The 27,484-nt window shown below is 40.4% G+C and overlaps 1 protein-coding gene across 10 annotated transcripts in view; it reads left to right on the forward strand.

Moving 5' to 3' along the window:
* akap13 (A-kinase anchoring protein 13) overlaps nt 1-26,279 on the forward strand; it is a 122,134-nt gene extending 95,855 nt beyond the window's left edge. For 6 of the 10 annotated variants that reach the window (XM_026174621.1, XM_026174664.1, XM_026174656.1 and 3 more), the window contains 13 exons: nt 2,716-2,964; nt 3,070-3,146; nt 5,764-5,945; nt 6,802-6,884; nt 6,999-7,187; nt 10,775-10,930; nt 13,457-13,530; nt 14,428-14,472; nt 16,414-16,464; nt 16,655-16,927; nt 19,838-20,020; nt 20,461-20,758; nt 23,427-26,279. In XM_026174621.1, coding sequence (XP_026030406.1) covers nt 2,716-2,964; nt 3,070-3,146; nt 5,764-5,945; nt 6,802-6,884; nt 6,999-7,187; nt 10,775-10,930; nt 13,457-13,530; nt 14,428-14,472; nt 16,414-16,464; nt 16,655-16,927; nt 19,838-20,020; nt 20,461-20,758; nt 23,427-23,479 — 1,913 coding nt within the window. In that variant the 3' untranslated portion in view covers nt 23,480-26,279. Of the gene's footprint in view, nt 1-2,715; nt 2,965-3,069; nt 3,147-5,600; nt 5,946-6,801; nt 6,885-6,998; nt 7,188-10,774; nt 10,931-13,456; nt 13,531-14,427; nt 14,473-16,413; nt 16,465-16,654; nt 16,928-19,837; nt 20,021-20,460; nt 20,759-23,426 lie in introns of those variants that run through there. The other 4 variants (XM_026174648.1, XM_026174671.1, XM_026174689.1 and 1 more) reach the window with 2 other exon arrangements.
* The last annotated feature ends 1,205 nt before the right edge of the window (nt 26,280-27,484 follow it).

The raw sequence follows: 27,484 nt of genomic DNA on the forward strand, positions 1-27,484 counted from the left end.
CTGGCCTCCCACTGTGTGCATTCTCTCTAATCCCTCCCCAAAGCCTGTTTATAGTTCTATGTGGGATGGGGGAGCTCTGCCTTAATCCCCAAGGTGCTTTAAGAAGAGTCTCTCCTGCCAACTCTGATATGTACTGAGAGGAAATAACACAGTAGAGTCACAGTTTGAGATTATATTTTCTTGCTTTGGAGCACAGACATACAACGCAGGAGGAAAATATTCCACTTTAGGGAAGGATGTTGCATGCTGAGCCTAAAACTCAAGAGTGTTATATAGAGTACAACAAGTGTGCATTCGGGACAGTTTGACTGGGGTTTTCCTCACTTTGCAGACTTAAAGGACACTCGTGACTTTGCTGTAATCCTTAGAGTACCCCAGCGGAGACTCCATGTTTCCTGACTCATGGCAGACCCTGATATTTTACTCCTTTGTTGTTATACTTTAAAAAACAAAATCCCAGTACTTTTCTATAAATAAATGTTAAGCTTGAGTCACTTGACAGTGACTCAGCCGCTGTCAAGTTAATCAAGGCTTTTATGTGCGCACTTTATTTAGATAACCAGATGGCTTTTGCAGCTACGCTGATTAAAAATGTATTTCATTAGAAATAATTCCATCCTCGTTCTCTTTCCTGCTGAGCATAAGCTGAAACTGATATGTATTGGGTGTGTGTCCACTGCATGAGTCTATCGCCAGCAGCTAGTTAGCAGATAATGCAAAGGAAGCGGTATCAGTCTTCTTGTCCATTTTGCTGCAAAGAAAATAAGTTAAATATTTGGATTTGTAGAGTAAGGAGCATCGGAGCATTTTGTAAAAGAGAAAATGTAATATACACATACAGTGGGTGCTCTTATGGCTTGAGTCCCCTTAGAGTAGAGGGTCTAATTCAGCCCACAGGTTGGCTTTGCGAAGTCATCAATTACTACGGTTTGTGATTTGTGGTGTGCACATGAAGGCATAAGTACAGGGGAATGAAAAAGTCTAGATAGCTAAAAAGTTTTTCTAGGTCTAAACAAGTTATTCTGTCTGTCCGTCCTTCCATCCAACCATTTTCTTCCACATCAGGGGTGACGGACAACCATTCGCATTCACATTCACACCTATGGCCAATTCAGACTCACCAGTTACCGTAACTCCATGTGTTTGGACTGTGGAAGGAAGCCAAGTATGTGGAAAAACCCACATGGGGAGAACATGCAAAATCCATACAGAACGACATATTTATTTTAATCATCGAGTAAAACACTATTGTTTCTTAATCACAAATATCTGTACATTTTGTGCTTTTCAGGCACGATCTCTAAATTGTTCTGCAGCGTTCTCCAAAATTATCAAAACATCAAACGGCTTTAACATCTTAAATGATGTTAAAGCTACACTGAAGGTATTCTGGCTCCAAGTATTGCTCGAACATCTTACTAAGAAACTTAATGATCATTTTAATTTGCTATATACATACTATAAATGAAGGTTTTTCATTAGACATGTACAAGAATTAAAAACAAACTAGAAAAATTTGCATTTCCTGGGAAAATGCTGTGTGGATGCCTTAACGCTGAAGATGTCTGCTGAAAAAAGCTGAAAAAGTTGAAAAAACGTTTCCCTGAGCAGGATTCGAACCTGGCACTTCTGGTCTCAAGGCGGCTACTCATCTCACAGAGCCAAACTCATTCTCACAAAGAAGAGGTGGAGAGACTGACAATTCTGCTGAAATGAGCAGAAGCTGCTGAGAATTGTGCTGATGGGAGGTGAAAAGGCTAAAAATTTTGCAGAAAAGGGGTGAATCAGCAGAATTTCTGCTGAAAAGAGGTAAAGAAGCAAAAAGTTTCGCTGAAAAGAGATGAATCAGCAGAATTTCTGCTCAAGAGTTTTTTCTGAAAACAGCTGAGATTTGTGCTGATAAGAGGTGAAAATTCTGCTGAAAAGAGTTCAATCAGCAGAATTTCTGCTGAAAAGAGGTTTTTGCTGAAAACAGCTGAAAAAGCTGGTATTTGTGCTGAAAAGTGGTGAAAAAACTAAAATTTGTGTCGAAAAGAGTTAAAAAAGTTTAACTGTTAACTGAAAGAAATGTTGCTATAAGCGGGATTTGAACCCGGGCCTCCCAGTCTGAGAACGGATGCTCATCTCACTGAGCTAAAACACAGGTCAACCCAGCAAGGAAAACCAGTGAGGCCACTGATAATATGCAGAAATGGGCAAAAAATATTGAAAAAAAAATTTCAATATCTCAAAAAGTATAGAAGTTATGAGCACCAAAAGTCAAAGCCCGCATTAGCAGAAAGAGCAGAATTTTTTAAGATTTGAACGGTGAAAATAGAACAAAAACTGTGGGAGTAGTTAAGCGCCAAAAAGTGTACGGAAGCAACTAGAGGGCATCCACACAATTATAAGATGTCTTAGATGTCTCTATAATAATATGTGTGACTCACTGTGACCAGCTAATACCATAAAAAAAGCTTTCAGTACTCTCTTCCAGTGAGTGTAAATGCAGCCACGGTTAAAATACTGAAATGAGAAGTAAAATGTCACTTCATCGTCTGCCGCACTTAAACGCCACCTGTCTGAGCCGTTCAGGGTTAAGTGTGTTAGATTGGAGTCATTAAACTACCAAATGTAACGGTGCTCCATTTTTGCTTCAGCTGGTTTAAAATCACATTCCTATGGTAATCTCTTGTAGAATAAATTTTCTAAAATCTTGTCACACGTCTAACACAGAGAGCGACGAAGACTACTTTGACCTGACGGAGGCTATTCGACTCGTGAAGGAGGTGATAGCGGCGGTTGATAGCAAGGTGAACGAACACGAGAAAAGACGGCGCCTGAAGGAATTTCACGGCCGTATGGACAACAAGTCGATTATGATGATGAAGAACGGGCAAATTTTCGCCAGGGAGGATCTGCTTAGGAGGCGGCTGATCCACGATGGAGCGCTACAGCTGAAAAACACCCAGGGAAGATTAAAGGGTGAGGAGTTGGGGATGGGAAATTTGTTAGTCTTTTTAGGGTCTAACATTTCGATGTATTTAAACTAATCCAACAACAACTGATTTTCTTCTGGTCGTCTTCCAGAGGTTCATGCTCTGCTCCTATCAGACGTCTTCGTCTTCCTCCAAGAGAAAGACCAGAAATATGTCTTTGCCATGCTGGTAGGTCATCTCTTTCCCTCTCCTTTGCCCTACAGTTATGAAGAACTCATGAGTGCTGCCAGAGATGATGCTGTCATATTTTCCTCTCCCACTGTTGTTGCTGTTAGCAGGAGCTGCCCTTCTTAGCTATCCCATTGTGAAATAATGCCTGCCTCTTGCTAGCACGTTAGCTGCACCTAATAAAGCTTATCTGGCCCTGGGCTCCTTAACCCAGCTGTGATAAATCATATAGGTTTGAGTTGTTTTTTCCATGTTTACAGGACTCACAGCTTCATGGCATGCCACACTCTCTCTCCCTCTCTCACACTCGCAGGAATGGAAACAGAGGCAGGCTGGTGGCTTAATAATCACATCCATCAGTAAAAAAGAAAAAAAAGCCTGCAATGTTTGAGTTGGAGCTGTTGACATTAGAAAGGGGAATAACATGTGGTTTGAAATGGATGGCAGCCATGTGGAGAGGGTTTGTTTTTGAGAGTATAGGCATCAGTTCTGTGGATCAACAAGAGTACATGCAGCTACTGTAGCAGGTCGTAGATCATCACCACCTTTACAGGAACACAGACCTGTAGAGCTAAAAGAGAATGGATGATAGTAAATAAACAAAAAGACGAGGAGAATCTAAATGTTTTCAGCTGAAACATTTGGAGCTTTATTACCAAACCTGCATATTATAGATTTGGCTCCATATTTTTGTGTTACATATATTCAAACTGCTGTTACTTAGTAACAGTGATTAAGACAGGGGAGTATTGCCTTGCCTCTGTCAAAGGCCTGAACAACTCAAAGCTGAGAGGTTTGACAAAAGCATAAAACAAGAAGGAAAAGCAAAAGATCTTTCGTCATATTTGCTTTAACTGTACAGCACAACCTTCCGCTGTGACAATGGCTCCAAAATTTAAACCTGCTTTTACTTCATTACTCTGGGGCTGGCCTCTTCTGTCCGTGGCTCCATATCTTTGCTGGAATGACGATTCAAACATCAAAATGACAGCAGAAATGATCGACTTTGAAAGCAGAAATTGTCTCTTAGGAAATTGTTACACACTCAGTAAATACACCTCAGCTTTCTATTTTGTTGCATTCAGTGCTCTTAGCTTGCTGGCGCACAGATGTGGTGGCCATGCTCTATTCTATCTAGTGTGATGTGTGCATCATCACCACAGCTTGAAGCTGGAAGCCCAAAAATAAACAAAGCTAAAGTGCTTTTTTCTCATGGGTTGATGGGAAAAAAAGTTACATAAACTGCACAGGAATGGTAGCCATTGTAGTTCAAACTCACATGTAATTGTACAAATTAGCAGCATGTTAAACACTTTCAGTCAGTGACTCCCTAAAGCTTGGAACCAATGATCATCACACAGAAAAGACTTCCTCTGAAATATTTTTCCTGGTCTCTGTCTTGTCTTCAGTTGGGTTTTTGTTTTTGTGTTTTTGGAGTCCTTCTGCTTGGTTGCTTTCCTTTGCTATGGAAAGGATCCTGTGATCATCCACTACTGCTCTCTTCTGTGGACATCAAGGCCTTTTTATGTAGCTGTGTGTTCTTTTTTTTCCCATCCACACGTAACAAAGCTCTTGATCTGGTCTCTTGTAATGTTCCCCCTCTTTCTCTCTGTGATGCGTTAGTTTTGCTTTTGCAGCTTAAAGATAGTATTGCGAGCTCTTCTGGGTTGCATGTTGTGGGATTTCTGAATGCAAATGCCACATCTAAATCTCCAGACCTTTTATCGGTTTAACTGACAAAGAAGTGTCTGAGAAATAGCCCACATAAGTTCCTGCAGACTGACGGCTGTTGATAAAGGCTGCAGTTAGCAGTTATTGCAGTATTTTTGGTGAAAGTATCCAATTAAAGGTGACTATTTGCATTTATGTTTAGGTGACTGATGTAGGAATGCATAGTTCCCCCCCTCTTCATGTTGAATGTGGAGTATTTTTAGTGCAAACTCAATCTTTCTGTTCCACTTGTTGTGCTGCATCAACAACATTTTTTCCCCTCTAAAATACTCACTTGATTTGGTTTAAACTGTAGAACGTGTGCTGTGGATTTTCTTCCTATTGTTTACAATGTAGTCACACCAGGAAGACAAACACACAGGAAAAAAACTCAACCTATTCTTTAAACCTCAGACAAGTGGTTGGAGAAAAAATGTAGGGATGTGGTTACAGCTTTGGAGTTTTACTAGTTTGAAAAGAAATGATGGAGTGGTTTGTGGTGTACTAAAATGTGCTTTACAGTGTTGGCACTCTTAAGAATGCAAGGTTAGCAGAGGCTCTGTGAATCAGCCGACAGCCATGATAATCATAAAATTAGCCAGAATGTCAATTTGGCTTCTTCTTTTCTCTTTATTCCATATTTTTTCATTCTCCCCTTTGTGTCTGTGATCCCTATCCATCCCTTTGTCTTTGTTTCTCTTACGCTTTTCTCCTGTAATTATCCTTTTTCCTCCTCTGCTTTAGCCCACCCTTCTTCCTGCCTTTTCCATCCTCTTCCCTGATCCTCACCATTTGTTTTCCCTCCACCCCCTTTCCTCCCTCCTGGCCCTCCCCTTATCATCTCTCCTCTCTCTTTTTTTTCCTTCTCTTTTTTCATTCTCCTCCCATGTTGCCTCTCTCCCTGCAGGATCAGCGCTCCACCGTGATCTCCCTCCAGAAGCTGATTGTCAGGGAGGTCGCTAACGAAGAGCGCGGCCTCTTCCTCATCACGGCAGGCATGGAGAAGCCGGAGATGATGGAGGTCCTGGCCAGCTCGAAAGACGAACGCAACACCTGGATGCAGCTCATCCAGGAAGCCATGCAGTCTATGTGAGTAGAATTCATGTCAGTGTTTTTATTTTAAAACATATGAAGACTAAATATATTACTGTACTTGACACACAATTATTTTTGCATCTTGTAATCTACATGTAAGAGCAAGCTTAGACCCCGATCTTTTCTGGTTTACCATAACCTGCAACCTCTTCCGCAGAAGAAACTCCACTGTGCTTTACATTAAGGGCTCTGTCTCTCAGAGTTCATCACCCGTCCATCTGTGATGTAAACCACGAGTTAGACCAAGCCCAGTTCTGTGGACAGAGCACTGTGCTGTCAGGAGGAGTAGCACTACTCTACCTGGGGATAGGATGTACTCAGGGACAGTCTAATGCTGGTTTGGCTTCAAGGACAGCTCGCTATAAGCAGAGGATTATTTGAATGCAGCCAGTGGGAAGGAGAGAGATTAGGCACTCTGTCTCCTTCGCAGTCTGACTTCTGCCAAAACACAAATGGAGATCATGCTATTGGCAGAAATGATTTTTTTTTTTTTTTTAAAGGCTATGGCTTCTGTTTTTTTTTTCTCTTGAACTAAAAACACCATGTGTTCATGTGCTTCAAACTTTTGGGACACTTGTCTGTTGTCCTGTGGGATGGAAGCTAATGGTTATTTTCATGACTTGTCTTTTTAAGACGAGAAATCTGTAAAATGTTGCAAATTAATGAAAATGTTTCGGAATACTGTTTTTAAGTTTTTAATTACCAAAACTTTAGTGAATAATTTAACTCCAGTTAATTGATTAAACACTTGTACACTGTAAGTGATGTAGATTTCTGGTTGTTTGTTGGTCTTTAATCCTGTCTAATTTATGGGATGTTGTACATCATCTTTATTTTCTTTATTGGACAGGGACAAGGATGAGGATGAAGGGATTCCCAGTGAGACAGAAGATGACAAGAGACAGCTAGAGACTAAAGCAAAGGAAATGAGAGGTGAGAGAAATCTATTAAATTTGTTTGTATGATAGCAAGCGCACACACACATTTGCCTGAGATTTCTCACTGTTTGTCTTTGTGTCTTCCTGTCTGTCTGTCTCTGCTGGTCAGAACTGTTGAGGCAAAAGGATACAGAAATCATGTCTCTGCTGGAGGAGAAGGTGCGGCTTTTCAGAGGGATGTGGGAGGGCGTGAGCCCAGGCGAGGAGGCCTGTCGGCAGGTCCAACCTTTCTTCAGGTCACCCTGCAGCCTGGAGCCGCCTGGGGGGGCGTCCATCATGAAAGATGCCCTGCAGGAAGGTAAGAAAGACGGGTTTCTAAGATGTGTGCTGTGGATGCGTCATTCATTGAATATACTGAGAAATAAATTTGAATGAACGAAAAAAAAACACAGTGAGAGGCTTGTATACTAACATTGTTACACATTGTTAGTATGTGGCATGTGTCATTGCTGCTTTATGAACATAAAGTACATCTTACACATGTTATCCTGTTTACGTTTTTAAATTTTATCATCTAGGCAAACTTAAAAGATTATAAGAAAGGTATGTAAAAGATTGAGTGGGTAAGTGCGATATCCTGAAGTTGTGTTTTTAAGCCTTAAACGAAGCGTTTTCGGCTCCTCAATCAGGATACCTATGGCCTAATCATGCCCAGCCCTTCATTGTCTGTTTTACTTTAAATGATACCACAAGTTAGAAAATAAACATCAGATATAAATCAGATTGCAATTACTTGCAAACCTTCAAACCTGTCACAGTGGTTGCAGTCGGTCTGAGTCAAATTGTAATTGTGTGGAGACAAGTTGCTTCCCACCAGGCAACCTGAGGGATTAATAAAGTTCTATCTTATCTTATCTTATCTTATCTTATCTTATCTTATCTTATCTTATCTTATCTTATCTTACCTGTGATCAAAACTGATCGCATGGTGACTGAGGATGTTGTACACTGCAACTACTTGCAATGAATCTCTGACAGCAAAAACATTCAATTGAATCAATGGGCAACCACTGATTTTTTTTTTTCCTAGTTGGAAGGAGGGTTTCTTCCTATTTTTAACTCTGGTGTGACTGAGCTATTAGCATCCACTGTGGTGGGCGTCTGTCCTAGACATCGGGCAGACGTGCTTGTCAGATCCCCAAATCACCTCAACTGGCTCCTTTCGATGTGGAAATGTAGCAGCTTTTCTCTGAGCCCCTCGCAAATGACTGATCTCATCAACCCGTCTCTAAGGGACAAGCCACTCTGCCTTCGAAGAAAGCTCATTATCGCTGTTTGTATCCACAGTCTTTCGGTCACTATCCAAAGACCATGACCATAGGTGAGGATAGGGAGGCAGGCGGACCATTTTTTCCCTCTTAGTTTTTGGTCTATTCTCCTTTTAGTGAGGTTTGAGTTCTTAACACCAAAGCGGTCCTAACACTGCATTTGTAAATGACACCTTGAGAATAAAACAGGGTATTATAATATCTCATTGAAGAGAAAGCACTGACTCATTCATATGTATAGCTAATATCAATTATTAAGCAAAACTTGTGTCATGACATGAGGCATAAAGCCATCTGCTAAAAAAGCACCTTATTGTTTTTCATCAATTATTACATATGGACAGTTCTGCCCTCACTTTTCATAAAAAAGTTCTGATAAATTCTTTCCACCACACATTTTTGAGGCTGCAGGTGAAAAGGATACACTTTGGCAACCACATGGAAAAATTCACTGTAAAAAAATGTGAATTTCAGTACTTTTTGTATGTAAGGAGTTTATAAACAATTTGTATGTAAAGAAAACTTGTTTATTCATTTTAATTCTTCTGATGAGAGCCTACCGTGTTATTAATCCCTAAGGAAATGATGTAATTGAGTATGTAATGAGCTCAGTAGTTGGATCCCTTCATAGCCCGAGAGAGAGATTCAAGTGTATAGCAAACATTAAAGGAGTCGGGATGCGTTTTGAGATTTTACTCCAGCGCTTGTTGGTGCTTTGGCAGTGTTGTTCATCAAATGTGTTAGAAGAAAGCGGAGAGGTGAGCTCAGAGCAATTACTGTATCCTGTGTTAAAGGTATTGAAATATATGTATGTATAGCTTTCACTTTACTTATCATTTGCACTGCTTTATTTCAAGTGTATGGGTTTACTTTGGATTTTACATGATGCAGTCTAACAACAACATGCAGGGATTTTGCAGGTGCTGCAAACTCGTGAATTTTAAGATGATGTTTTCAAGGTTTGAAAAGTGCTTGGATTTTGGATTAAGTGCTTGAAACTGTATTTGCATTACTTTAATGGGGAATTGCCGTTTGAATATTAGACAGTTTGCTTTTTAATTTCCCCCAGGGATCAATAAAGTATTCTGATTCTGATTCTGATTTTAAATAATTGAAAAGAATAAATTGGAGAAAGTTTAATAACGTTTTTTTTTCCATGTGTACCCTTTGAGAGATCAGTGGGTTGGAGTTTGTTATTCTAATAAGCATTAGCGTGAAAGCTGTAAATGCAAAAAAGATCAAGATCAGGAGAGTTTTAGCTCCTTCCTACAGTCAAAAATGGAAGCAAATGATTGCATAACCAATAATCAATCACAGTGTTTATTTAAAGAACTTTTAAATAACATTTTAGATATAATTAATGACCAAAATTCTCATGGACATATCCATCTGATGTCTGATATCTATTAGTTGAAATCAGGTAAGACCGCAACACAAATAAAATTTCTAGGATTATCCGCTTCCTATCTTTCCATTTCCGTAGACTAATGAGCGTGCTGGTTGGAAGGCCCTCTCCTTCATCATCTTCAGCATTCCTAACAGTGAACTGCAAACTCAGCAGGCTGTGGGGCCTAAATTAAGGCACCGTGGCCTTAACAGCAGTGCAACTGCATTGTCTGAACTGTAGAGAGGTTACATGAATAGTGTCATTGTGTTCTAAGAATTGGAAGCCAAAATAATTTAAGAGAGTTTGATCTGTTTTAAGGATTTTTACCAGTAAATGTGGATTTAAGACAATTTTGGACTTTTTACGGCCCATTGATGTCCTCTTGTAGCACAGTGACATCAAGCTTTGAGTAATAATGAAGTGAAACATTAATTTTGATTATGTATGCTGGGAAATCCTTACCGTTCTTAAAATGTAGTTGAATATGACTTGAATATGACAAAATGAAGAGAAAAGCTGAACCTGTTGTTGGTGTGTGTTCTTGTCTGTGAAGGAGCCGAGGAGCTTCGGTGGTCAGAGTGTGACTTGCGTAAGGAAACAGCTCCTTATTATTATTTAGTCCCGCTGCAGGCAAAGAGTGTTCCACAAAAATCTGGAGCTGGTTAAAAATACAAAGGATTTGTTTTAAAGTTTACAGGTTTGGTAAGTTTGTGACAGTTCAAAGAAAAACAGGCTGCAGCTCTAATGGCGGTTGGATGAATGAAGGAAAACTCCTGTAATGATTATAACTTTTCAAAATAGCAGTAAAAGTTTACCTACTCTACAGCACAATGTCTTTTTCACCTCGTCCTTGTAAAGCCTGGAGCAGTAATTGTCCTTATTTGATATGTGAATTGGCAGCAGTAATGTGATTTCTCCTCCTCAGGTTATTGTGTTTTACTGAGAATCTGCCAGACAGGAAAGGTCACAGTGTTGCATCAGTACACTGTATGCTGATAGCAATGCACACATCTTTTCAGAGTTTCTATACATTTCAAATTGCGAAGATGTTTAAACTTTTAGTGAAGAGGCTCTGTGGCGCTAATAGGTTGTCAATAGTTGCTTAGCAACAGGAGCCGGTAGCAGCCTGCCAGGATATATGGCTGCAGAGCTGAACTGTAACACAGTTAGCTGGATAATTCACTTACTGACCTGCACGCTGATGTTTCCTTCTGTGTGTGTCCGTGACAGTGGAGACGTTACAGACACTGGTGAATGGCAGCCTGGGCGGGGCCATGGCCAGCGTCCAGGAGGGAGGAGGTGGTGGTGGTGCGGGGCCGGTGTGTTTGCCCCGCAGGGCTGAGACCTTCGGAGGCTTCGACAGTCACCAGATGCACAGCAGTAAGAGTAAGTGTGCTGCTCTGAACATTTGTTGGTGTCTTTTTTCCTTTACGTTTTATTTTCTTCTTCTTCTTCTTCTTTTTTTTTTAAACATTGTGCAATCCAGTGCAGGGAAACATGCTGAACCCCCACCTGCTTGTCAAGATAACTGCACCGACTTGGTGACTGGACTGCAAATGTGTAACAACACTGCTGAAAGCCAAAGCACAGTTTTTAAAAGTGGAATATTTCATTTTTCATCTTGAAACGGGGTTTTGGTGGTCATACCCACCTCTCCCCACAATTCCCCTGTTCAGAGCAGTTAGATAAAACATTTCAGACGGAGGCTTGGACAGCAGAGCTGGAGCTTCCTGAGGGAAAGGTGGCCTGGGGCGATATCTCTGAACTGGTGGCTTGCAAGCTGATAGTGTCGAATCCATTGAACCACAAGAGCTCTAAGAGGTCCAGATCTCTACATCGCTAGCATACCTGGAAAACTACAGCTAAACAATGATATTTTTGTCTGAGGGGGATGTCTCTTAAACACTATTGCAGCCTTGATTTATTTAAATAAGCAAACATAATGAAATATAGAGACTAATGTAAGGGAATATAACAGATAGATAAATGTGTTGACTGTTAATTATATTTTAAAGTAAATGTAGACTTTACACAAGTCTCTGTAGGTGGAGAAGGAAGAAAATGTAAATAAAAGAATAGCAGTGAAACTAAAAGAATGTAAAAGAAAAAGGCAGAACATAATTCATAATAAATAATAAATCAGATGAGATGTCAGATTCAACATAAACACAACATGAATGTAGGTCAGCAGAAAATCTTTTGATTCCTTCCCGAGTTTCTGCATGTGAGAGCCACTTATTTTATTGACATAGCAAACCCGGCTGTAACCTTCACAGGAGTCACTTGTTGACAATATAAAACCTGTAATACTTTGGATTTTTTTTGGTGGTGGGGGAGGGGGGGTTTACAAAAGCTCTCCTGCAGACTGTTTGAGAGGTTGCATATCTGAATGGCCTGCTCTGCTGCACTGATCTGTCAGACTTTGCTTTTCACTGAAATGTAGTGAGAATTTCTCATTTTCCATACATCCAAAGAAATGATGGCTGCCAAGGAAGTCGACTCTGTGTCAAAAGCATGAATTATATCTACGAGTCCCCCAATTTTAAGTGTCATTTCTGTTTTTTAAAATCATAGAATTTCACTATCACACAAAATTGCACAGGATCTCTCTCTAATGGTAAACGAAGGACTTTTATTAACCTTGTCGGAAACGACAGGGTGCAGAGAAAAAGTGTTTCCTTGCAGGGCGGGGTTGATCAGCTTGAGGTCTCGGTTGATATTAATATTAATCATTACATCACCTCACATTATTTCAGTATGAACACCAAACAAATTCTTAATTTGTACACCACGTCTACCAACTCTGTTTAAGTTACAAATCTACACACTGCTTTTTTCCTTTGATAAAAGCTAAAGCTGCGGTGTTCATTTAGCTAATTTTGTTCCTCTTCTGGGGCCTGATTAGAAGCCGGAAGGAAAATTGGTCAAAATGCAGACTGCATAAGTTAATAGACTTTCAGCATCACAGCTCTGTCATTAAGATGTGGAGATTTGACTATAATTGCAGTGTATTTATTTAATGAAATCCATGTGTCATTTAGATGCCATTGTTTTTCAGCTGCAGCCCTGGTGGTGTTAAATGACAAATGTGGGAAAAACAACCCAGCAAAACTACAAAATTGGTAAAAATGGATCTGAAGAGGTTGATTTTTCCAACCTGTAGTTACTCACTAAGTCTCCATCCTGCTTCATAAAACACGAATTTTGCTTTTCAGTTACATATTTGTGCTCATATTCGCCACCAAAACTTTTCACCAAGAAGAAAGAGTTTGCATTTAATCACCCACATTCTGATAAGTAACCATAATTCAGGCTGGGCCATTGTAATCAAGAGGTTGTTATTTCCATCTGCAGTAGTTTAGATTTGGCGGTTTGGCTCTGTTCTGGGACGTTCCCGCTCTTCCGTGTGCACATATGTGGAAGGAAAGGCAACATGAGCTGCCATAACAGAACAGCCATTAATGACAGACATTGTCACCGATGAAGTTTTAGCATTAAAAGAGGATCTGGGGTGGTGGTGGGGGTTGCAAAGCAGCCTGCAGATGTGCCACAGCTGTGGAGAAGCTAAAGGTCCTGGCATGATTTGGTGCTGGTAGTCTGTAGCTGCTGTCACCAGGAGGCAATGTCAAAAATATGTGGAACTTGTGATCTGCAGTGCTTTCCTTTCCTGTTCACCCTAGCTGTTTTTGGTTTGGTTTTTCCCCCAGCATTTGACTTTGACTGAGCAGAGCAGCTTACTGTTGTTGGGTTTGTTTGGTTTGTTTGTTTTTTTTTGAGGACATAGCCTGTTGTTTTGGTTGAATTCCAGTCACATTTGTCTTTTTTCATATTCTAGCTCTTAGAGTTCTCCTTTTGTCTTGCAGCACTCTTCTTGATCACATCTTTTTTTCCTGTGGTTTCTCTTTATATCAGGTGGAGACAGAGATGAGAGTGAGGATATGGCGGGAGACCTGCGCAGGACTGAGTCCGACAGCGTTTTAAAGAAGGTCTGCATCCCAGCAGCCAGTTATTCTCCTTGACTCTGAAGCCAATGTGCCCCTACACGTCACAGAGAACCTGAGGGCATGTGTGGGGGTGCATTTGTCCTCCAACACTAACAATACCATTAAAATGAATTTAACTGCTTCTCTCCCTCCAATGAATTAGCCTCTTGATTCTTCCTCCCAGGTCCCGTTGCTAATGGCGACCATCAGTTGTGTAGGATTCAATAGATGATGGAAATGAATGGAGTGCCTTTAGGTGCTGCTATTGTAGCTCTGCACTGGATGCCAGCCTTTGTAGTCATTTATACTGCATATACCAGCAGCTGGACTGCACATTATTGTGTCTTGAATCTTTTAGCAGAGACAGGCTACAGTAAACGTAATGTGCTGTTTAATAAAGAAAAAGGAGCCAGCTATTCACCAGGCCATTCCTTGTAAATGCTGCTCTCTGAAAACAGAAGAGAAGCATTTAATTTTTCTTAACATTTCACCCCAGGCATGGTGCCAAAGTTCAAAGAGAGTTCAGCAGTAAAAGGACGGTGTTCAGAAGTCCGAGTCATCATTAAAAAATACAATGCAGAGTTAATTCCAGCCTTCCATCTTCTATTGTATTCACGTTGGTCTGTGCCGTTCTTTTGTAAACTGAAAATACCTTTTTAGAACCGTTCGTCTCGTCCCCATTTAAAATAAAGCGGCACGACACTAAATCCGTCATACATAATCATAGCCAGATACAATTAGACTTCACAGCACACCCACATGTGCAACTTTAATCACATTCGCTCCGTGATATATACAGTATACAGGCCCACAAGAGCACTGTACACAAGAGCAGATGTTTGCATGCGAGTATATTATTGTGTTTTAGCTTGCTCAGTGTGTCTTAATGTTTGTGTGCAGGGAGGAAACGCCAACCTGCTGCAGCTGCTGAAGAGGAACAGTGAGGTAACACTGACTTCCTGTGTCTAATTCAGTTCAAGTCGCTGTTTACATAGAAACTGCCAAAACCCTGTGTCAACGGCATTGTTACCGGCATTAATCAGCGTGTTGTCTCAAACAGCAGTAAAGCTCAAGTTCAGCCAGAATGCGTCGGCCCAGTTTGAAATCTGAAAGTCTTCCACAAACCTTTAACCACAGCACTGATCATGACTCAGAACTGTGATGGACTGTTTCCTCCTTTTGGTTTTGATCGACTCGTTTAATTATTATTATTCACTTGTTGAGGTTGATTTGCCGCTAACAGCTTTCCTTTTGCCACCTATCAAACACTTTTATACTCCATCAATAACAACATATAAATTTTTTTTAGAAATTCAAATTTGAAATTGTTTTTACTTAATCTAAACGACCCTGCTGCCCACATTTAGGGATTTACTGCTGTTTCTGTAAAAAGCTCTGCTAAGTAATAAATAACAAAATAGCTCAAAGTGAAAGTGAGCATGTGCCAAGCAAAGTAAGCTGTCATTTAATAAAAGTAGGAAGAGTTTTAAGTGAAAATTGTTATTAAAATGCACAATAATCAGAAGCAGCTCATGCAGCGTAGCGCAGTAAAATAACAGGAAGAAATAAGGCTTAACTAATAAATATGATATTTTTGCAGCATCAAAGAGCAATAAGCAGTTAATACAAGACTAAAAGTCTAAAACCATGTTAGTGGGTCGGTGAAGTTGTTTGCGTTTCATGTTGCTAACGCTGCACGCGATATAAAACCATAAATGGTGCAGAGCTTAGGCTACATGACTTTTGCAGCTTTGGGAGCATTTTCAACTGTAGGAACAACAGGAAATCAGAACATTTGATCAGGAAGAGATACATTGTCGGAAATCTGTGCAAAAATCACTGTGAATAATTTTTAAGCTGATATCCAGCCCTGAGCTGTTTTGCAAAATGGCAAAATGGGTATTTAGAACCTTTTATTTGAATAAGTCATAAACTTATTTAAGTATAATAAAACATTAACCATAAAAATATGCCCAAAGTAGTTCTAATTATTTTATTTCTTCAATTTTTCTTCCTAAAAGTATTTTATTTAAAAAGTAAAATTACTCCTTAGTCAGAATAGCCAGTCTTTAGCAAAGAAAAACAAGGGTTAGAATAAGTCCAAGGGGGAAACGAGTTAAGGAGGCTTTCCATGGCCTCCCTTTGTACATGCCTCTGTCTGCAGATATGGGTCCTATTCTGGTGTATTGATGCCTTTGGCTCCTTGTCATATTCGTTGAGCTATTCCTGAACATTTTTTTGCAGTGAAGCAGGGAACATTTTCCTGGTAGTTTGTGTGCTTTTGATAATATGTGTGTGCTTAGTCAGTCATGATGTGTAGGTCAGTGAATTAAAGTAGCATTTACAATAATGCAAGACTTAACGATTCAAAGAAGATCAACGTTTGTAACTTCATCTGTCAGTGGTTTTATTATCGTGGCTGCAAAGTGTGATTTTTAAAGCAATATTTGGTTTGTGGAGCTATAAACAACTTTAAGTTTAGTAAAATCAGTTTTTTATTATTATATTAAAATATTCTGTGTGACACCACAACATTTCCTCCAGACGTGTCACTTTATGAAAGCTGTTTTGTTTAGTTCGCAGTAACGTGGTTTGGATCAGTTTTGAGTCCTTGTAAACACGGATGACAAATACAAGGTTACTGTGCTAATATCTGAGCGCAGGAAAGGTCAGATCTCTGTAAAGTTAAATCAGCATATTGTTATAAATTGATATTGTATAAAACACCGCTACCAATAATGGTGAATTTTAACATGTCAAGTGGAGCAGTAAGTAAGGCAACATCAAAGAGCTTTGTCCTTGCAGCCGAAGTGGATTTTTCTCCTGGATAACAAGAACACAGCCGGAGGTTTGAGGTTATACTCACTGCTCTCTCTTTTTCAACAGCAGGTCCTCCACAGTGTCTCCAACCTGCATCTTCTGCTAAGCACTCTGCAGGTATGATGGTTTCTAAGCAGGACAATACATCCAGCGCTCCAGATCAGAACTGACATGATGCAAGTCTGTGAAGCTTTCCAATGAAAAGAACAGAAAAAAGACCTCCATCCACACAGAGCCAGTGCAGAATACCCCACAATCCACAGGATGGGTATGTCTAACCTAATCTCTGTGGCTCTGTCTAACACAGGCAGTGGTAGTCCAGCAGGACAGTTTCATAGAGGACCAGCGGCAGGCCCTGAGTGAGCGCTCGTCCTCTTGCACATCGTTATCACGACCGTCCTCCCGGCCCAGCTCGCTGATCGAACAGGAGAAGCAGCGCAGCCTGGAGAAGCAGCGGCAGGAGTTGGCATCCCTGCAGAGACAACAGGCAGCTCATGCTGAGGAGAAGAGGAGAAGAGAGAAGGAGTGGGAGCTCAGGGAAAAGCAGCTCGCTGAGAGGGAGGCACAGGTGCACGCACAGGTAACTATGCATCATCTTCCACTAGCCCTGTTTATTATTAATAGTTTCAGGGCAGCTATAATTCTGACAGTAACCCCCCAGGATGGTTTCATGCTGCAGTGTTTCACCTCATGCAGTGTTTTATCTGATAAATTACAATGCGTACTTGTGCAGGGCATTAAAGTCTTCTGTGGTGCTTTAAAGAGATGGTACACTGCCTTCAAATATAGCTTTCACTGACAAGCTTGAAACGCTGAAAGAAAAGTTGCAGGGTCAAATTTCATCTGACAAGGCTGCAAAGGCGTGGTAGTAGATTCACCTCCACGGCTGGCTGAAACGTCGCACTAACTAAAGGCTGAACAACATGTAGTAAACATTCTCTCTGTTTGTGAATTAGGGCAGCTGTGGCTCAGGAGGTAAAGTAAACCATCTAGTAGGTTGGTGGTTTGATTTCTGGCTGCTCCAGTCTGTGTGCCAAAGCATCCTTGAGCAAGGATATTTGACACGTTCATCATCTGTCTGAATGTTAACTTAAGATGTAGAAAAAAGTGGGTGAATGAGACACATGACTGCTCAATTGTGCAATTTATTCTCATTGTTTTCCATATTAAATTACTGCCAAATGGCAGAATGATTACAAAATAGTAAAGATGGCACGATACCACTTTTTTATGTCCGATACCGATACCGATATCATAAATTTAGATATCTGCCGATACCGATATGAATCCGATATAGTGTTTTTTAATCAACAAAACTGTTTTTTAAAATATCTTGCTGCATTTTGCAAGTCTGCAAGTTCATACTCAAGTTTAAAACAACAACTACACTAAAGCTATTCTGTTATACCTGTATACAAAAAAAATATTTCATAGTTCAGCAATACTGATCAATCTAATAAACTTAGACCTACACCATCCTCCCTATTCTGGTATTTTAAAGAGTACTTAGCGTAAATATTAAGCAACCTAACTAATAGGGTTCCAACTCCCAGCAACAACAAAAATAAATAAATAAAAAATAGGGAACCACCCCTCACGCTCCACCTCATGATGCTTAATCGACGTAATCAACCTTAATTTGATGCAGTGTGAAAAAAAAATGCACAGAAATCAATTATTTTTCAAGAAATATTAAATAGATTCAACATCTTTCTTCAACAAAATTGCAGACTGCACAGATGGTACCTTCCCAAAGTAAAAAGTACTATAGCTTACTAGGGTATATATATTAGACTTAATAGTCACTATATACAGTAATTGATTTCTATTCATTTTACATCAAATTAAAACTTTGGGTGTCAGATAATTATTTATCAAAAGCTAGACATTTTAAATGAGAATAAGAAAGAAAAGTATGACTTTGTGCCCCCTTTTCCCTGTTCATGCCCTATCGGCCCCCCTGGCTAAACTTTGCTAGATCCGCCCCTGCACAGTTACCAGCGTCAGCTACGTAGAAAAAGATCCTGGTGTAGAAAGTAATATTTAAATAAATTGTAACAACAGCTTATCAAGCTTAAACGTGCTGCTGTTGTTCAGCCGCTGGTTTCCTCTTTCTGGTGCAAAGTGGACCAAAAACAAATGAGAGACGGACTCGCGACAGAAAAGCCGATCAGCTGATCATTTAAGCAGTTTCACGATTGAAGTAGCAGCCGGAGAGCAGAGGCAGTCGCTCGTTAAGCTCAACGTGGGAATGCTTTACAAACATTCAGAGATGGACTTACACACTTGCTTTACTTCTCTCGGGGATAACTTTGTCGGAGATGAAATGCCGGGTTGCTAGCGAAGCTCCACATGCTATCCAGACCACCGACAGGTCCCGCATGCCACAGCCGCTCTATCACGTGATGCATACTGCTCCGACTGCTAACGTTCTGAGGTGAGTTACGGCGTGTTGCAAGTTTTGTGAGGTGCTTTCGTGATATTTAATGGATCGGATTACATTTTTTATTTTTCTCCGATATCCGATCCAGTAATTTAGGTCAGTATCGGACCGATACCGATACGTAATATCGGATCGGTCCATCTCTACAAAATAGTGATCACTTAGTCATCCAGATCTGCAAAGAAACTAATGTTTAAGAGTTTGAGCATTACAACAGTACAAGAAACCCAAACTATTCGAGCAGACATGGAGATGATTAGCGTTCTTTTAAAAAGCCACAACTTCTGGATTAACCCTCGAGTTCTAACCCACCACAGGGTTACGTCTAATCGTACATTTTGAAAAAACACACCTGAATCGTGATACTTGCAATAACAATGTTAGTATTTTCTGATTGCTTTGACTTTGGAGAAATTTTATTTTGATGGGGTTAGGGATTAAAGTTCAGGGTGGTACGCTGATCATATGCTGCAGGTGTAAACAGCAACAAGAGCAGCAGTCTATGGTTTGTTTACTGGTAGTGACTGCACCTTGGATGATATGAGCAGTATATCCTTGCATCTGTCGAGTGGGTCATTGTTTGTTTAAATGAATTTCACACTCATTATCACCAGCGCGTGTGATTCCCTGCAGTGTGTCCCCAAAGTTTGAATACTTAGCCCACAATCAACTTAATGTCGTTTAAAATCAACAAGTTAAATGCAGTTGTGATCAGCTTCATAATGCACAGCAGGCAGCAGCACCTGTGGAGTTATGAAGTTGATTTAATATATGAGGAGACAATAAATTATTCAGTCAGCATTGGTAAAGTCTAGACTTCAGTTTTTTTTTTTCCAGCTTATTTTTTCCTGATGGGGAAACGTGCATTAAGGAGAGGTTGAGACACTGAATGTGATCACAATATTAAATCAGGCAGTCATTAGCTTTTATTCATTCAGGCTCAGTTATTGCAGGTTTCCACTAAAGGAAAGGAGCTGAAAACATACGATGTGACGCCTCACGTGTCTGTCAGTTCAATAAATCAATCTACACTTGTATCAACCGCTGCAGGAGGAGGAAATCCTGAAGCGGCAGAAGGACCTGGAGGAGGAGAAGCAGGAGCTGCAGAACAAGAAGGAGGAGTACCAGAAGGACCTGGAGAGACTGAGAGATGCCCAGAGGAAGCTGGAGAGGGACAGGGAGGCTATGCAGCGGCACCTCAACAAGATGGAGGACCTGCGTCTAGCTGAGGTGAGCAGGGACACTCTGAAAATCATAATAATGATAACACGATCTGCTGATCCCTGCAGGGAAACCGCCTCTTCTGTCGCCCCTCAGCTGCAGGGGAACACGGTGTGAGCCTGGAGGGATTCATTTTTTGCACTCAATGACACTCCAGCCTGGTTGATGTTTATGGATGCTTACAGCAGAGGCTTGAACTTGGGTCCTCTTAAAAGTGGATTTAAAAAAGCTCTTGGCCACATTTTAACTGGCGAGCGTCGCTGCAACGCAAACCAAACAGCACTGTTATGTTTCTCCAAAAAATCTAAATATGATCATTTTCCAAAACTGAGCTTTTCTAGAAACAGTCGTGCTCATCATTTAGCAAAAAGCCTTTCATGCATATTCACATACAGATGTAGACCGCAGCTGTTCATCTTCCTAAGCGCCTCTTGTTCCTTCCTTTCCAGAGGACTCCCTCTACAACGTCTGATGAGTTCGCTGGCAGCTCCCAGTCTCTGGAGCTGGACCCGCTGGAGTTCTCCTCCTCCTCTTCCTCCTCTCTGCCGAGGCTGCAGCCCCAGCGGTCCAAGCCCAAAGGGAAAGGCCTCAATCCCTTTACCTCATCCTCCACGAACCTCAAGGGCAGCGAAGGCAACAACCAGATCTCAAAGAGCCTCCTGCAGCTAGCCAAGAACAAGGGCAAAGATGGGAAGGAGAAGGAGAAGAAGAAGAAAAAGGCCAAAGGGGGGAGCGCACAGTCAGCAGGTATAAGATGATAAACTGGCTGGATTGAGTCGAATTGTTCAGTGTTTCACAGTGAGTCAGCAGGTTGGAGTGGAGTGCTTTTTGTCAAGGATGTACTGTGTTTAGTTATTATTGAAAAGGAGACATTATTGGTAGACATGTGGATGGATGGATAATGGAAGAAGAAGGAAGGATATGTCAGGTCTACAGCTTAGTGCAAAGTTTCAAGGTAGTTTTTTGTTTCCTGCCACAGTGCATCATCTGTCACAACCAGCCAAAAAAGTTAGTGTTCTTTATGACTAATGTAGAAAAAATAATAATTTTTTTGACCTTATAAAGTTAGAATTTTTTTCTGCTAAACTGCAGCACTTCAGAGAAACCACCACGGAAATGATTGGAGACAAAATCCAAACTGTTTATTCTGTTTAAATGTATGCTCTTAAGTATCTAATCTGAAGCCAAGTCGGAGTTAGACGTATGAAAGGAGAATGTTTCAAAGTTTCACCTTTTTTTTTGGTGCAAAATTCAATCTTTGTGTTACTATCCCACCACGACAGCTCAGTTTGATGACACTGCCTCAGGAAACAGAATGAAAATGTAAACTAAAAAGAAGATATTTTAGGAGAGAGCCGCTTGAGTTGATATATGCACCTGGCTAACGTTGGAATATACATTACAAACACGAAGACTAGATTTTATCTTTTGTTTTCCCCTATTGGAAGAACATGAACAGGGAGTTTCCTGTTTTCCTACTGCCCAGTTTACATGCATGATGGTGTTTCTAGTCTAACTGCATTAGAACTACAAACAGAATAAAAAGGCTCCATATAAATACCTCAGCCAGAAAGAAACGGGTCCAGAATTAGTTACATTTGCATTGGATTCAGAGTGGAGAAATATTCCGTTTCCTAATCCAATTAAAGAAAATTTGAGCATTTTTCCTGCACAAGTCCACAATGTTGATGTACATATGCGGTGACGTATGCTTCTGCTCTTTGTAGAAATGTCTGCTTCTGATCTGAACAGCTTCTTTCTGAATTTTTTAAAATGCAAATGCTTAATGAATAAATAACACTTAAAAAGAAAATCCACCTTTAGAGAGCTGATCAGTGATTAGAAATACATTGTGCATCCCTGCATGTAAACACTATATTGCACCATATTAAACCACTTTCTGTGTCAGCTGTTGGCCTGATATGTTCTGTCACAATGAAATTGATCAGAATGATCTGAAGCCAATCTTGTTTTAAAGCAGACTTGAAAAAACTGTGAGCTCAGTGAGAAGCAGACGTGTAATTTTGGTCACATGCTCCGATCTGCTCAGGCTGTCACGAGGTCTCACATGGAGCTTAAATTTGTTACAATATTAAATTAGTCACAAAAGTAAATTATTCAACTGTCCTACATTTTTAGGGGGATCTTGAACACTGTTAGAAGTGAGCTTATGTCTGACACAGAAGAACTACACTTGTTATAAAACACATGAACTACATGTAGATGTGAACTGATGGTTCTGAAATGAGCAGTGAGCCAGCATAAGGCCACACAGTTGGGACTCCCTGTTGGTAACAACATATCTTTAGGAGTTTATTTTGTGTTTGCATTAAAGTGCCCAAAGGGGAATGCTAATATCCTACCCAGCTGTGACTGCAGCAGTGTGTTTGCTGTGTGTTGTGGGTCTCTTAATGGCAGCAGAGTTCAAAAAGAGATACTATAGTGTTGAATTTAGACTATGCAGTTAACCCATACTGGCCAGCTTCATTATACAACTCCACCAGTAACAGTTTTCAGTACGTGTTACTAAGAGCTTAAACAGAAGCTACGGTGTCATTGATGACAACCACCACCCTTGAGTAATGAATTGTTTATGTTTAAATTAGCAGCAAATAAACATTAGTGACAAAAAGGGTGTCCACTAAACCATTTCAGATCTTCTTTGGGTGTAATTCCATTTCAGCGTCACCATTTTCTCTTGCATTTTCCCCACTATAATTTCCTGGATGGCTCAGAAAGATTAGAGGAAATGCTATAGAATTTTGAACATTTTCACTTGTGTTACTTCCATAACAGCTTAGAAGCATAAAGGCTTAATAAAGCCTGGACTTTATTCTTGGTCTTTTTCTCTGTGTTCAGTTCCAACACAAATTTGCCAGTTGCTGCTTCTGGGCTAATCACTGTAAATGTAAAGGCTGCTGGTGCTGGACAGTACTCACCCTGAGGCACACAGGCACACCCTGTGTTGCAGGAACTCTGACCTCCCGGGTTCATGCAGTGTGGACACTATTCAGACAAGTGTTCCTGCAGCAGTGATACGGGCAACTCTGAATTATTTGGAACTCATATTTCAATTTCTGTGCAAAATTTGGTGACACTATGTTACAAAAGCCTTATAACTCAGATTCTCTCGTAGACTGTGGTTTCTCTTTTGGCCTCCAGCAATGGAAAATGGAGGACAAGCCTATTGTCCTTGAAGAAAAACAAGCTGGGAGTTTCTGCAAATATGTTGCTGTTACTAAATTTCAGCCATGAGTTGCATTTTGGAAGCATTTAGTTCTCGTTTTGGCATTTAGAGAATATTTGTGGGTTGCAAAATCCTGATGTGTATAAGGTGAAACGTCACCGGCAACTGATCAGAAATCAAAATCCTGTGTTTTCGGGGTGATGCTGACTCCTGTTCTCCTCTTCACAGACTCCCAGCCCCTTCCAGAGCCGCCTCTGGATGGAGAGATTTTTTTCTGCTGAGACAAGTGGCTCTCCTCCTCCTCCTCCTCCTCCTCCTCATCATTACCATGAACCCATCAAACCACTCTGACGGTGGAATGTGCTGCCAAGTAGTAACACATTCACCTGCGCACACAGGCTTTTTGAATCACCTTGAAAAGGCTTTTAGTTAATTTTCCATGTCATAACATAGAGCTGTTTAACATTACATGGAAGAAGATACATTTTAAAATCAAATACCACAGCTTTTAGTTTGTTGGGAATTAGGATATATTAGGCTCTGCTGTGGTGTGCGTTTAGGATTCAGTTCAGTAGCTAAAGTGGGAAGGATGGACTGGCTCTGCACTTTTTCGTTATTCTATGTCCAAAATTCATCTTTTCCTTTTCCAAATAAATGGTTCGAATTTCTTCATTTTGAAAAATCAGACATCTGTGACAGCTCAGTATCACGCTGAAAGCGTTTCACAGCGAATTGCCTTTCAGGCTCTTCCAAGTCTGTCAGGGGCTCGTGTGTTACGGCTGCCTTTTTTCCTAGAGCCCCGCACCAGCAGGCTGTGATGTTAATTTACAGAAGCAGGGCCTTTTCCATGCGACTTTAACCACACGTTCAAGGACACAGACAAATCCAAATGCCACTGTGAATGTCAGCGAGCTCCCTGTGGCACTGGAAACTCCTCACACCTAATCATATTAATTGACAGCTAATTGATGACTGAACCCACGGGGGGGGGAACTTACGGGTCCTAGCAACATTTCTTAATCAGAGAGAGTCCAAAGCCGTTTCAGTGCTTCAGTCGCAGTGAATCATAGCCCGGCGTTCGCGTCGAGTGTTCAAAAAGCAGATGCGATTAGATCCGCCGAGTCTGTCCCCAGTTTGCAAGCAAAAGGGAATTGGCTAACTTGTGTAATCCTTAATGATGACTTCATGCCATCAATCATGTTCCTTAATGAGGTTTTAATTTATTTGAATTATGGCTATCTCCAATTTGGAGTGAAGCTCTTCAGATGTGTATTTTCTTAGACGCTCAGTAATGAAAGGATTGAGAGTTATCTCTCTCTGTCTAATGGCTCAATTCATATCCTTTAGTGTGTTTTAGAGTCTTGGATGGATATTGGCTCGATTGTCGTTTCATCTGCCTGTCAATGGGCTTTTATGCAGCCCTCATCTTTCATCTGAACGCCGACAAGCAGGGCTTTCCTTCGTTTTTTTAATTGCATGTAACTCTTCAGGTAGCATACTAATGGTTTCTGTGTGTTAAAGAGATCAACTCTCTCTTTCGCCTCCTTTCAGTTCCCATAATAGATTCTGCAGATGCACACAGCTGCTGGTCGTAGGAACGGAGGCCGTTAATTTACAGACAAAGCAACCGCTTAGAGGGAATGAGAGTGGACATTAGCTACAAATATGTTCTGTTGTTGTTTCGTGACTAAACCGACTCAGCAGGTAGCTCGTGAGTCTCTGATCATTTCAGATTAGTCAGCACTCATCAGTGTTTTTGAGCACTTTGTCCTAAAAATGTTAACACGTTTATTTTTAATTGGTGTGAGATACGAGGAAATATGATTTCTTTTTTTTTAATCAAGGGCAAAATGATCCAAAGACGGTTAAAGTGTTTAAGTGGATTAAATAAGGGGCTGTGAGCTTTTATGGAGTTTTTCAAAGATGACCCGTCTTAATATTTAAGACCTGCGAAGCTCACGCTGTGGGCAGGACTACCTGCGGGACAGGTAGGAAGGACAAAGAGACGTTTAAAAAGGATCCTCTTCCCATGAAAGGCAGAGCAGCATTGCCGAACTGCTTCCTTGCTGCCTCTTTTTCTCACGTTTAAGTGCTTGTTTGTTAACTCGCTGTCTTGTGTTGAGGATTTGACTTCACATCCAGGCTGGTTTATTATAGTGTGTCTTGTAAGAGGCTTATGCGGCCTGCCAATTAGTTGCTTCATGTCTTTTGTTTATGGCTTTGGTGTAATCCTGTCAAAGAAACGGAGAGGGGTAGACTTTTGGTGTTGCTTTAAGGTGTGTTTTGACCACTAGGGAGCACTGCACCTATAACTAAATAATTTCCCTCCCTCACACAACAGCAACAACCAGAAAGTATGAAACTGTTTAGTTTTTTGTTTTGTTTTTTTCCCCCTGTGACTCCTGCTGTGAGAAATTGATGTATTTTTTTCTCAGCAGGTCAGAGATAATGTGATGAGCGTGGGCTCTCACACTCTGCGACATTTTTCCCCACGGCATTTGTAATTGACTGCAGAAACAAATAAGTTGTCAGAGATTGTAATTGGTTATTCAGTGTAACCAGTCAGCAGCAGCTTTAATGTGGGGGGAATAAAAAGGTTGGAGGAAGCGACTGGGCAGAACCACAGACCTCTGTAAGGGACAATCAGCAGACACAAGTCGGGAAAATGAACTCCCTCACCAGTGATGATGATAAGCCTGTCCGAGAGACGAGTGTGTCCATTAGGTGAACCCTGCGTAGCCTTAAATCTTAATGATAAAATGCACTAGAGTAAAACCCAGCGTCTTCTCAGGAGAGAGGAGAGCTTTTATACCTCTGCTTTGAAAGGAAGGAAATGTTTGTACTATTCAACTGGTACACAGTTGTTTCGTTCTCAGCAATGTAAAAAAAAAAAGAAGAAAAAAAAGGGCAAATGTGTAAATATGATTTATGTATAATACAAATTACTTGTAAAAAAATAATTGACTTGTGATTTATTGAAGCATTTTGTAAGAATGTTTTATTTATGTTTTATTCTCACCAACAAGGTGATAAACAATGTCAAGGTGTATTTCTCTCATAATAAAAAAATACCACAATTGACATCCTGAGTATTTGTGGGTTATTTTTTTTTACAGCTATTCTTTTTTTGTTCTGTCTTGGTCAAGCTTCAGTTTGTATACACTGTAACCAACATGAAAGAATTGTGACAAAATAGGATGTCTGCTAATCAACCAATAGGAATGTAATGTACAGCCAGTGTTGGGGAGTAACGGAATACATGTACCGCATTACGTATTTAAAAGACAAAATATGAGTAACTGTATTCCGTTACAGTTACTGTTTAAAAGGGTGGTATTCAGAGTACACCCTGAATAACGACTCCTTTCTCACTCTAGCGATGGACATCGTTTACAGATGATCTCATCTTTTATTCACTATGACCTGAAACTACTGATTGAGGACAAAATCATCAGAAACTTGGTTACAGAGGTCACAAGAGTGAGGAGGTCTGGTTTTCTGTTTTACTATTACAAGTGTTTTTGAAACCAGGAGACCCAGAGACTACACCCATCTTGTATACTGTTTCTCCTGGTTTCTGTACTTAAAAAATAAATAAATAAATCAAACTAGATGTAGCAAAGAAGAAAAATCTAGTTCAATTTTGGCAGCAGATACTTGCTTGTATATTTGTCCTCCAGCTGTTGTTGTGATCGAACCATGGGGAATGCAGAGAAGTAACAGTGGTGCATCTTTGCCTTCATTCTGCAGATTCTACAAGAGGCTGCAAGAAAAAGAAAACAAAAAAGTTTATGCGTGTCACATAGCGTGACTTGTAGTGAACTTACAAGACTGCTGATGTTATAGTTCGAGCCCAATGGAAACAGATGGTTTGAACAGCAGAATGGTGGGGCGTCTGAGAGGACGATATCAAGGTCCTCCCTTTTTGACTTCATACAGAACGAAGACTTGTAGTTTAAAAAAAAATGTCCAACTTTCTGAAAGTTCTCAGCTTTTTGTAAAAAGAAAAAGAAAAAAGACATCACTGCAGTTCTTGAGAGAACAGTATGTTTTTGTGCCTTCAGGGGGAAGATTTTCAAATTAGTTTCTGCCCCAATAACTTATTAGATTTGCTGACTTATTTGTCCTCAACATTTTTTCTAATTATTATTTTACCAACGAACGATACTCACAGAATTTAAAATGCACCACTTTCATTATTTAGCAGGATTTCCAAAAGTAAATTAATTTGATTTAACAGAACATTATATTGTTAAGTGTAATACACGCCTTCGGAGTGGGAGTCG

This window comes from Astatotilapia calliptera, chromosome 1 (assembly GCF_900246225.1).
Source record: "Astatotilapia calliptera chromosome 1, fAstCal1.2, whole genome shotgun sequence".
NCBI classification, from domain to species: Eukaryota; Metazoa; Chordata; class Actinopteri; order Cichliformes; family Cichlidae; genus Astatotilapia; species Astatotilapia calliptera.